Here is a 13,184-nt window from a genome sequence, read left to right as displayed (position 1 = left end):
TGGCACTGACTCTGATGCAGAATTGTTTGATGAAATAATCAGCTATGAGGGGGAATGATGAGGAGAGGAATGTGATTGCAGCAGGTGATCTCAGTTTACCAAATGTTAACTGGGAAGGTAATGCGAATAAGAGAATGTATGATCAACAAATGGTAAATCTGGCAAGGACAGCTGAATCAGAAAGTAATGGAATCAACTAAGGAAAATATTTTGCATGAGGTACTGATAAACCAGATGAGCTCTAGTGAGAAACTGAAGTGATAGGTGGTATAAGTGATCACGAAGCTGTTTTTGTCATAGTTGAAAACAAATGTGATAAGGAGGAAGGTTGTAAAAGTAGGACTATTAGCAGTACCATACGGTAATTTGTGATTATGGCCAGTGAAAAATGGTAAATAAAAATGTAACGACCTATGGTATGGGGTTAAAGCAGTTGTTGGGGAGTGTGAAAACAGGTATGTATCTTTAAAAGTGGTAAGGAATGAAAAAGACCCATTATGTTATAATACAGAAATGAAGGGATTAAGAAGGAGGTGCAGGTTAGAGAGAAGTAGGAGTGTTGTGGAAGTAAGGACGATTGAAGGAACTTGCTAGAAAAGAATAACATGATGGCAAACATAATTGTCAGTGATATGAATTTTAGTGAAAAGTGGAAGGATATATGTATACGTGATTTAAGGCAGAAGTTGGTTCCAGAAAGGGTGTTCCATGAATCATTATTGAACAAGGAGAGTGTATATGAGGACGAACAGAGGGCAGAAGTATTCATTCATTAGTATGTGAAGATAAGATAGTTGGATCTAAGGATAATGTCCAGGTAGAGGATATTACTAATACAGGCAAAGTAAAGCTTGACAATAAAGATGTTAACAAAAATGTATTAAAGTTGAAAGGTAGAAAAGCAGCTGGTATTGATAAGACTTCTGAGGATATACTTGCAATAATGGTTTGGGATATAGTGCCATTATTTGATTGCTGTTTGAATGAATGAGCTATACCAAATTAATGGAGAGTTGCTATGGTAGCTCCATTTTGCAAGGGAAGGGTGATAAACAGATTGGATAATTACAGGCTGGTCAGCTTGACATCTGTTGCATGTAAACTCTGGGGAAGGTATTGTTTCTGAGCATATTAGACACATTTGCAAAAATGCTAACTGGTTTGACAGAAGGCAGTTTGAGGTTTAGAAAGGTTGTTCTAGAGAGGCTCAATTTGTGAGATACCACCAGGATAGGCCTACAGCAGATATTTTATATTCAGGAGGTTAAATAGACTGTGTTCTATTGATCTATCCAAGGTTTTTGTTATGGTAGATTATGGGAGAGTGCTGATAAAAACGAGTGCTATTTGCGTAGACAAGAGAGTGGTTGAATGGGTGGCTAAATTTCTAGCAAATAAAACTCAAGAAAATTAGATTAGATGAAGCATTTCATCTAAGAATTAATAGAAGGAGGGGTTTCCCATTGGGCAGTGTTATTGGATCTATGTTTTGTTATGTATGTAAATTATATGAGTAAAGAACTGGACTCATAGATTAGGTATACAGTAGCAAATAAGTTACAAGATTATGAGTGAATGCATAAAGCTCTCTACAATATTCTGATCGGGTGAGTTGGCCGTGCAGTTAGGAGCACGCAGCTGTGAGCTTGCATCCGGGAGATAGTGGGTTCTAACCCCACTATCGGCAGCCCTGAAGATGGATTTCTGTGGTTTTCCATTTACACACCAGGCAAATGCTGCGGCTGTACCTTAATTAAGGCCAAGGCCGCTTCCTTCCCGTTTCTAGGCCTTCCCTATCCCATTGTCACCATGAGACCTATCTGTGTCGGTGCGACGTAAGACAAATAACATAAAGAAAACGAATATTCTGAGATGGACAGCAGAAAATGGTATGAGGTAAATGGGATGAAAAGTCAGGTTGTAAGTTTTCTTTTTTGCTACTTGCTCTACGTCACACTGACGCAGATACGTCTTATGGCGACGATGGGATAGGAAAGGCCTAGGAATGGGGAGGATGCGGCCGTGGCCTTAATTAAGGTACAGCCCCAGCATTTGCCTGGTGTGAAAATGGGGAAACCATGGAAAACCATCTTCAGGGCTGCCGATAGTGGGGTTCGAACCCACTATCTCCCGATTACTGGTTACTGGCCGCACTTAAGCGACTGCAGCTATCGAGCTTAGTAGGTTGTAAGTTTTACCAAGTGGAAAAGTCCTTTCAATTTTAATTACTGTGTTGATGGAGTTTAGTAAAAGGAAAGATCTTCATTACTTTGAGCCTCTTGGCTAACATATGACCTGTTTTAACAGGAAAACATCTTTTCTTTCACCTTTTCCAAATTCAAACAACATCCACTAAATAACTAGAAATTCATTTTTTAAGAAGAGAGATGCTCCGTCATTTATTTTCCAAACTGCTCACCCTATTTTATAACTATTAGATTAACTATGCGGGAGGGGCTGCAATTGAAGGCCATCTGAGCAAAAATCCCTGTCTTCTACCCACCCATTAGGATCTAAAAATCTTGCTCCCAATTTCCTACATATCCACTCCATAGTCTCATTTTAATCCACAATCACCCTCAAATCAGTATCTCTCCTACATATTATCCAACTGATAACAAACTTCAGTCCCTTAAACTTCTGCATAGAAAATTGCCATCTTGTTCTTACTCCCCTCCTTTCCCTCTGATTTCTTTAACATCTGCCTTAATCTAATTCCTGGATAACGCTTTATCCTGATTCTCTTTCCTTCGCATACTTTCCCCACATGCCTAACGATAGTCTCCCATGACTAAAGCTTCTACCTTACCCATAGGGTAGCAGTGTTCTCCGTAGGACCTTTCTAATGGGTGCAATGCTCAGCCAGTTTTCACTGGCCGCCCAGCTATCATAACCTAGATATCTGCTAGTTACATGATACATTATTTCAAGTTGCTTCACGTTGCACCGACACAGATATGTCTTACGGCGACGATGTGATAGGTAAGTGCTAGGAGTGGATTGAAAGTGGGAAAACGCGGAAACCATCTTCAGGGCTGCCGACAATGGGGTTCGAACCCACTATTTCCGGAATGCAAGCTCACAGCTGCACGCTCGAAACTCGCTCGGTTTACGTAATATTAATACATATTTCAGCCATTGAAAACCTACAACCTCTTTTCCAGTCAGTGACCGGGTCAGGGATGGAATGAATGAACTTCCATCTTGCGGCAAGGATAGGATTTGTGGCGGCTGCTGAAGCCTGTCGCACTCCTCTGGGGCAATGATTAATGACTGACAGATGAAATTATAGTGGAGAGTGTTGCTGGAATGAAGGATGACAGGGAAAACCAAGAGTACCTGGAGACAAACCTGTCCCACCTCCGCTTTGTCCAGCACATTAAATCACGGAACCCGGCGGTGAGAGGCTGGCGCGCTGCCGCCTGAGCTACTGAGGCTACACATATTTCAGTGGTGTTCCAAATTAAAATGTAAACACTTTAAAACTGTTCATTTAAATGAAAAATGTTCATTATTGTCATCATAATAGCGCGAGTTACATCGGAGTTCATTTTATCTCGTAGTGTCGTGCACGAGTGGTATCTGGATTAGCGTGGAATCTCATGCAAGCACTCGATTCCACGAGACGTAACAAACCTGTCTAGCTCTCTGCAGCAACCGAGTGATTATGAACGAGCAGTAGAACACTAGAAGTTCAAACTAATCTCTTACGTCTTCTTCGTGATAACACTAAAATAGTTCATTTTTGCAGTAAATGTTTACCTGTCTGATATTATTGTTAATGGCCTGAGGGGAATAATTTAAAATTTTATCATATTTATTTTTTACATAGTATTCCCCGCCCGGCTATTCATTCCTGCCACCCAGCTAACGAAAATTTCTGAGGAGAACACTGGGGCAGTATTATTATAAAGAAAAGATCTTTATTTCTTAAGAAATCCTCGTAGTCTTTCTTAACTTCCCTGATGTTAGCGGAACCTACTTCCTCTTCCCTTCTCTGCCACTCACGCCCCTGCTCCACCTCCCTCTTCCTTTCTGTCTTCTACTGTTTCCTTTTCTCTTGCTTTGCCCCTTATCTGTATCACTTCCCTGTTTGCCATCTTCCCTCTGCTGTTCTACCTGCTGTGACTCATACCGGTTCCTCACTGATACCACTGCTGTACTCACTCGCTGAGGAAAACCATTAGCCCTGATTTTCCTTCCCCTCCCTCTTTCCTACTTGTACATTGATTGAGAGATACCTACGTTCATTCCTGTCCTTTGATGAAAGCCTAATTATCTCACTTAAACTCACTATCTCTTCCCTGATATTCGTTAATTCCCTCTCACATCCACATCCCTACACTAGCATCTCTTAACTATTCTGTTAATTTGCTTGGTGGAATAGGAAATGACATGGGAATATGAACAGAAATAAAATATTGTATTTTATGAATAAGAATATACTGTATATGTGTCACAGGAAGAAAATACTCTATAATACACAGTTTTTAACAGCAATAAAGCAAACAACGTACTGATGAAATACCTAACTACACTAAAACTATTCTACTTAGGAATAACAGCCTAACTGAAACTAAGGAAATGCATGGTAGTTACACTAAATATCATCGGTGTTCTGGCAGAAGTTAAGACCAAAAACATAGTTTTGAGATAAATGGGTTTTAAGAAATCGGTGATATACGATTCTATATTACTGCGAGGCTATCGCACCTTTTGGGCTAGTTCTCTTTGTAATCCCTTCTATGCTACATATGAAGTGAATAAGTCCACTTAGTGACTTGTCTGGACATAAGTCTTCAAAAATGGTCTTCACATTAGAGGGTAGTGTACTTGTACCCCGAAAATGGTTCATTCTATTAAAATAACCACGCCATCGTGTAGGACATGTTTTCTTTACCCCAGTACTGCATTTAACTCAAATTCGTAAAAAATGGACTTAGTCACTTCTGCCTGAACGCCGACTATATGTAAATACACATAGACAGATTATTATTGTTGTTGTTGTTATTATTATTATTATTATTATTATTATTATTATTATTATTATTATTATTATTATTATTATTAATAATACCCTACTGTGCTCTAAGAGAAATTAAAACTATATAACAAACTGCACACCAATACACCCATGGTATCCCCTGCCTGTCATAAGAGGCAACTAAAAAGGCCCCAGGGCCTCTCAACTTGGGAGCATGGGTTGGCGACCACAGGCCCTTAGCCGAGTCCTGACATTGTTTCTGCTTACTTGTGCCAGGCTCCTCACTTTCATCTATCCTGTTGGACCTCCCTTGGTCAACTGTTGTTCTTTCCTGACCCTGACTGTATTAGAACATTCGAGGCCTAGGGAGTCTTTCATTTTCACGCTCTTCATGGCCCTTTTCTTTCTTTGTCCGGTTTTCATTTTTTGACATGTCAGATTACTTCTTTTTTTCTTTCTCTCTCTACCCAACTGTGTATAGGGTATACAGGCGAAGACTACACCCACGGTATCCCCTGCCTGCCGTAAGAGGCAGCTGAAAGGGGCGACCAAGGGATGATGAAATTAGAACTATGAGATGCCTCGAGTATATATGGCCTGTGATTAGTTCCACCAAGTGAGGAGTACCACGGGAATACCGGCACCCGTGGTTAGTCCCACTGTGTGAGGAGCTCCATGGGTCTGCGTTGCTAGTGAGTTGTACCCCTACATGCAAAACCCCATGGGTTTGTGTTAACTGCAAGTGGTGCCATTGTGTGTGATGTACCATGGGTCTACATTACTTGTGATTATTAACACCGTGCAAGAAACACCATGAGTCTACGTTACCTCTGATTAGTACCACCATAGGAGGAACACCCTGGTTCTGCTTTAGTAGTGATTAGTACCACTGTGAGGTGCTGGTGACCTGTATTTTGGACACCTTTAGATAATAAGCATCATTCCAATGATTAAGACACTGTGAATTGGATTCACTGATTGTTTTTGTTTCATGATCATTTTCTCATCACCGTTCGCTTTAGATTCTAGTCAGTGGATGTATTTTAAAGTTTTAATTTGCATTTTGTTACACCTTTTACCATTAGGGGCCAATGACCTAGCTGTTAGGCCCATTTAAACAGCAATCATCATCATATTCTTTTTAAGTTTACAGATTGGAAGACTGTTAGAATAGTGTTTTTTTTAAAAAAAATTTAATGAAATCGGTCAGTCTTATCAACCTTCATGATTTTATGTTACCGAATTTGGGAGAATAAAAAAAATGTTCCAATATTTTAATTAAGACCAAAACTAAAACAATTATTCCAGCATAAAGTATTTTATGCTTGTGTGAAATGAATTAATTGGCACACCACTAAAGGCTTAATTGATAAAATAACCAAATGGGCACTATAGTGGATGTTCCACTTTTTTGTTTTTCAGATGAATTCTCCTATGCAGTTGAAGAATGCATCATGTAAAGGAGTCTACACACAACCATGCTTCACAGAGTAGCTGTTGTTAGAAGTGATGTAGACATATAGCAGCCGATGTTTGGCAGTTCTTTTATCTGACATCTTATTTCTCTGTCATTTTGCATCCTGCATTTATAAGTCATGAGAGTAAACCTTGTTGAATAGTTATTGCAAGAACCTGTGACGAGAATTTTCCCAAATTCTAGAATCAACAGAATGGTGAGAACATTAACCCAAAGAAATTATAAATTAAATATTACTTCACTAATTTTACATTTTCATATAGGTTGTTAAATAAATTTTGTGGCTGTTGATGGCTTAAAGAACCTTAAAAACAAGGTGTTGATAAACATTCTTTGTAATCACTAAATTTGGGAAATATTTAGGATCTTTTGTGCCCTTCTCTATTCAGACATAATTGTATTAACATCTTTTCAGTAGCTCAGTTTTGAAATTTTGTTATTTTTGTAGTTTGGAAACTTGGTTCATACTAATATTTTGATTATAAGAGCAGTAACCATTGTATGAAATGCACGATAGAAGGGTACCCTTTCAGGGAGTAAGTTGAAGTACCATATGAGGAGCATCGTTTCAAATCGTATTAAGTGCACAGATTATAATTTTACAGGAAGTTAATAAAAATTTTACTTCTTAACCAAATAAGACATGTCAAAATTCTAAACGGCAAATTCTAGGTATTGAGGTTATGTTCCGGAATCAGTCATGATTCAAATCATTTCCCTATATATGAAGGCATCATTCTAATTATAAAATTTCACTTAATATGTTTTGAACCAATTCATTGAACAAAATACGTTTTGATACAATCTTTTATTCACATAATACGATTTGAAACGTTCATTTGATTCCAAAGATTTTTATTGACTTTATTGTTAGCTATGGTGCATCATGTCCAGTAAATTAAGTTATTATTAACACATTGTTAATGCTATATGGATGTTTACAGTCTTACAAGTAATCCTTCTTCCTCATGCAAACAGTCACAGTCGGCGTCATGAGTCGGCGTACCAGTATCTGACGTTGAACCGATGTTTAGTGCTGAAACATAAAATTGCAAACTGTCAAACTCCTTCCAGTTGTCTCCAAATCTGGCTTTCAGCAGGTCCTTGACATCCAGTTTTTTCAAGTTTAAAAACTTCATATTAAATCTGTACTGAATCGAGAATGTAATGGGAACTGTGGCTGAAGATGATGCACACCAGCATTGAAACCGGTCCCATGAATAATAAAATGTTATAATTCATTTTGTAACATTGTATTGTACTGAATAGGTGGACCCCACTTTTTGTTCCCATTAGATCCAGATTTTTAGCGTCGGGTAATGCTCTCGTTCTGTCAATTATGGGAGGTTCATGTACCTGGCCCAGCCTTTTGCCTCGTTTCAGAAGGGTTACGAATCTCTTTGAGGGGTCATCAAACCTGTACTTCGGTTTCATCTTTACTGTAACATGGTACTGACCACTTTTCCTCGCTTTTCTTCAGAATCACCCTCTTTGTTTCTTTAATCCCGTCCAATTTCTTAAAATGCTTGGCGAGGATCTTTTAGTCCCTTACAACCCATTCTTTTTCTAGATGTTTTACAGTATCTCAGTATTCCTCGAGAGTAACAATGTCAGAGCACTTACGAAGAAACTTTTCTACAACACCAAAAACCCTGTCTGCAGGTAAAAAGGAATGTCCTCTGACAGGAAAGATGGCAACAATCATGGAAATGTTAGCAGGTGGTTTGGTTTGTAACCCAGTAAACTAGAGCATGGATAATATGCATGTTCTTGTTTTGACCTTCACACCCGTCTGCGAACATCTTGATACAGGTGATCGATTTATCGAAATGTATCTCATCTAAAAATGAAGTAACAGCTGATGACACCTCGTTTGGCCCTCTTCCAGCCTCAGTCTCATTCCATACATAAAATTTTGGATTCTGAATACTGACATCGGTAACACACAGTGCGTAAAATGATATTTGGCACGAATAGAACGCTTCACCAATTGATAAATTAGGTAGTGGTTGTACCTGTTGCAAATCAAAGCAGAAGGATATTGTGCCAGCAGGTCGTTCCCTCATAAGTTTGTGAAAAGCCTGTGAGCGAATTTTATGTGCTCCCAAATCAGCTAGTAAACAGTTCTTTTTAGCACTATCTTTTTCAGATTTAATCTGAAAGAGCATTCAAGCGCAGTAACTACAAGCATCCACAGATGATGTCCCAAATCCAGTGTTGAACTGTGTATGGAAAATATTCTGGAGGAACCACTTTTTCACTTTCAGGTCCGCGGAAACATTCGCATTATACATTTTGTGGAGCCTGTTTATGTTTAACTCTGCTGGTAGATAAAGCCTCTGACTTTTATTGCTGTTGTAAATTGATTTCCTTCCTAAACGCTGTAACTAATTGATGATAATAATAAATAAAATCATGAATAAAAATATATAAATAAAATTACTCAAAAACTTAATAAAATTAATAAACATAATTAATCGAAATGTCCGTAGTATGGGCGCCAGAGTTCACCAGAATGGATCCCTCGAATTTAGATAAGAGCATGATAAACTGTATATCCCAGGGCGTGTACATAATGTTGCGTACTGGTACATCTGCTGCAGGCCTTACCTAACCTCCTGAAAACGACTAATTAGGAGGGAACTGCACCTAGGTTCATCAATAACACTGTTCCTAAAATAGCTAAGTATATTCTTAACAAATTCCGATCATGAGCACCTCATCAACATACAACTTTATACATATAGTACACACATAAAATATTGCTGGAAGACTCCATATTTACAACAACAATAATGAAAATCGTGGGAAAACGAAAGCGAGAACTAAGCTACCATTTGTAGATAGTCCGATGATCAATGTACATGTATGAAGATAAATACCCTTCACTGTCTCTATATCAATTCGACTTACCGATTCTCATAATCGGCAGTTATCACATCACACAGATACTGTACCTTGTACTACTGTGTTCACATATTTTAACACTTGTTGTAAAGATATATACACACGTCTGTCGATCCTCAACATAAATTATGGAAAGTCTGAGATAGCTTTCACCAACATATAATGCTAGGCCGCCACAAGTGCTACAATACTTAATGCGCAAGCACTCTCCACAATCAGCCACTTTCCACGAACATAACAAGACTACGCTCCACGAACGTTTGAAGTCCAGTCCATTGCAGCCGTGCCACTCCAGTACCGTGTATCAGCACCACTTCCTTCCCGTACAGTGTCAGTTGTCGTTCCTTCATACAGTGTTACTGCTTGTAGTTGTAGTAGTTACATTACAATGTCCCCGGTTGCCGACGTATGATCAACCTTTATAGACATCAACATCCCCCTCCTCTCAGATGATACGTCTGGATTGGTGCTTGCCCGCCAATCATGAGTGATCTCTACTGGTCAGTACCATGGCCTGAATTCATACTAGGTTCCAAGACAATAACAAACACTCGGGTTTATTAAATGACTCACCGAACTTCCCTAGTACAACAACAACAAACACATCTCATCAGACACTGGGATATTTACATGACTCATGGAATATCCCGACACAAGTACATCACAACAAACACTGGGGTAGCCACATGAGCAATGTTTTCCCACTCGTGCTAAACAAATTACTCATACCTACATATGTGGATATCTTCCAGCTTACCAATATAAATGGCAAAATATATAAATGAAATACTGATAATAATAATGATGATGATAATAATAATAATAATAATAATAATAATAATAATAATAATAATAATAATAATAAATCGAATACTGACAATAATATCTCTAACTTGTACATATAATTCGGGGGTGTGATATATGTACTATCACAACGCAATCACCTTTTCTTTCTTTGCAGCAAACAGAGCACTGTTCCTATTCCAGCCTCTCTTCTCTCGAACACCTTCACCATTCTTAACAGCTTTGGATATATTATTAATCCTTGTTTGGCCTATCCTGAACAATTTCTGAAAGAATTTTGAGCAGACCACTTTCACTTGATCACCAGTATTCAAATAGAAAAGAAGAATAAACAACTAGTATAGCTACACTCATAAGCTGTATTCCGTTCTTGTAAGTTCAGTTGTACTGTGCAATTATATCTACTTTTTCCTTGCAACAGAAGGAAGATGAGAATAAAGCCTCCCCATTATTTATTGCAATTGACTGTTTACAGAATTACTCAGCTGTTCACTACAGATAATGACGTCCTAATAATAACATGGCATTGTACCACTTTCTCCTGAAATCTAGTGGCAGTATTATAAAGAGAAATATAACCTACCTCATAAGACACAACACTGGAATTGCGACTGCGCTCTCCTGCATATTGCTTTCCAGTTCTTCGTGGTTTCGACGATGTAACTTTTATCATTTGGCTCAGTCGGCGATCTTGTTCCACTTTGGTACGCTGTAAACTATATTTTTTGCTTTTGCCAGGTAGAATACTGGGATGCTCCCACACTTGAATTTGCCTGCCTTGTGATTGCATGGTGCCTCGAAATTAGTTAAATGTGGATCACGATTTGAGTAACTAAAATAAAAAGACGTCCACGTAATCATTCACGTTGTAGTAGGACTAGCAGTAAATATGGAAAGAAAAACTTATGCAGTGTACAAAAACATGTGTTTATGCAATCTTTCCCATTCAAAAAGCACATCTAATACACTGACATAACCAATTTCAATAATAACGATCATTCGTGACTTACAACAAGAGTGTTTACTTACCGAGCTTCCTGATCACATTGTCTTTTAGTTTTTACAACTCTTATTCGTTTTCTGCTTCTTCTCGAACGCTCTCCTGTGGGTAAGTAGCCCTCCATGATGATCGAAGCTGAACGGGCATGCAAGCAATACTACACTGTCAAGTACGATATAAAAATAGCGGAACACCTAACAAAAGAGGGGGATAAATGCAGGCTGGGAAACATTATCGTGAACATAATACATTTTGAACTGTTCGCTGTGGTGCACATAATACGATTTGTTCCGAATCATGTTTTTCAGTACTGAATTCCTATGGGAAAGAATACAAAATGACCTGATCTAACTCAACAGCGTTAAAGAGCATATCCTGATTGGCGGGAAACCGCATCAAAGCGTATTCTGACTTCAACTGCATTTAATGCGTTTTGAAACAATGCTCCTCATATCTTAAAACATAAATCAGAAGAAAGAACTCACGAAACTTGTGACAAAAGGTAATGGTTCTGAAATGTTTAATTCAGGAATGTTCTCAAATTGATAGTTCATTATAACATCATAGTTTTAGTAGGATTGCTGAGCAGTTCTTGGAATTGTAATTTATTGGAAGGAAACTGATTTTAACAGTTCTGAGTGCTTGCTAACACTGGAGCTTTTCTTTTTTGCATTAATGGCCCAAAAGGCACAAGTCCTGTTTGTGATAGGTATGCAGATGTGGGAGCTTTATGTTTAATTGTAGAGATTTTGTACAGCAGCTTTGTAGTAATAAACTATCATTAAACTTAATACATTCATTAGAAAAATTGATGGGTTACCTAAAATATGTTTAAAATTTTGTTTGACTTTATCAAAAGTTAGACTTAATGAAAATAATCTATTCATATAATGATTAGAAGGCAAAACCAACGAAGGACCCTGTTGTACTCTTTGTGTCGTCTATTTGATTTTGTTTCACTGAGTGATAAAAGATATTTCAGCATCATTTTTGCACGACCAAGCTCAATAGGTGCAGTCGCTTAAGTGCGGCTAGTATCCATTATTCGGGAGATAGTGGGTTCAAACCCCACTGTCGGCAGCCCTGAAGATGGTTTTCCGTGGTTTCCTATTTTCATACCAGGCAAATGTTGGGGCTGTACCTTAATTACGGCCACGACCGCTTTCTTCCCAGTCCTAGCCCTTTCCTGTCCCATCGTCGCCATAAGACCTATCTGTGTCGGTGCGACGTAAAACAAATAGCCAAAAAAAAAGAATCCTTGCATGACATGAGGAGGGCTGAGTGGCTCAGACAGTAGACCACTTATTCTCTAAGCTTAAGTTGGCGGGTGCATTCCTGGATAAGTCCGGTGGTATTTGGAGGTTCTCAAATACACCAATCTTGCGTCCATATGTTTAATCACCCACGAAAGAACTCCTGTGGAACAAAATTGCAGCATCTCTGAAAAAATAAAAGAAGTTAGTGAGACATAAAAACCAGTAACAAATTTCCTTTTATGGACCTGAATTAATGGTATTTGAACCTATGCTATAAATTATTGCCTGTAGGTGGTGTGACAGTTTGTTTATTATTATTTCTTCTGAGATAGGCTTTCCATTCTTGCTGAAGATCTTGTAAAGTGTCAATGCCTGAATGTCAGTAATCACCACCATCACCACTTCTACTCAGGTGTGTTCCTGGCGTATTGACTGGAGATCATTACAGAGTTGTTTCCTCAACTTTATCAAGAACCCCCTCCCTGAACTTAGAACGTGGTGAGCATTTTCATGCATTAGACTAAAGTAATCACAGATTATTGAAGCAGATACCGTATGTAATGCTAGAACCTAAACAATGTACCTGTTAAGAGTGACCAGGTTGCTGTACAAACCTGAATACTAGGGACACTTCATACTCTCGCACAGCTCCCTAGATTCTCCTTGAGACTCACTCTCAACCATCTGGTGACTTGAAGTTGATTCTGCTCTATTTGTGGAGAGAATTGTGGCCTATTGATCTATGTTCCAATATTC

General features: G+C 38.5%; 1 protein-coding gene across 7 annotated transcripts in view; it reads left to right on the top strand.

Moving 5' to 3' along the window:
• LOC136874049 (F-box/LRR-repeat protein 20) overlaps positions 1-13,184 on the top strand; it is a 458,706-nt gene that overhangs the window by 54,102 nt on the left and 391,420 nt on the right. For 4 of the 7 annotated variants that reach the window (XR_011018275.1, XM_068227641.1, XM_067147558.2 and 1 more), the window contains exon 2: positions 6,407-6,657. The exons of the other annotated variants lie outside the window; for them this stretch is intronic. Coding sequence is in view for 1 of the 4 variants with exons in the window: in XM_067147558.2 (XP_067003659.1) it covers positions 6,655-6,657 (3 nt within the window). In the remaining 3 variants the exon portion in view is untranslated. The remainder of the gene's footprint in view (positions 1-6,406; positions 6,658-13,184) is intronic. 7 annotated transcript variants of the gene reach the window in all.

The sequence above is a fragment of the Anabrus simplex genome, chromosome 5 (assembly GCF_040414725.1).
Source record: "Anabrus simplex isolate iqAnaSimp1 chromosome 5, ASM4041472v1, whole genome shotgun sequence".
Classification (NCBI taxonomy): Eukaryota; Metazoa; Arthropoda; class Insecta; order Orthoptera; family Tettigoniidae; genus Anabrus; species Anabrus simplex.
The sequence above is the reverse complement of the archived record's forward strand: the minus strand, read 5'-3'. Positions and strand labels throughout refer to the sequence as shown.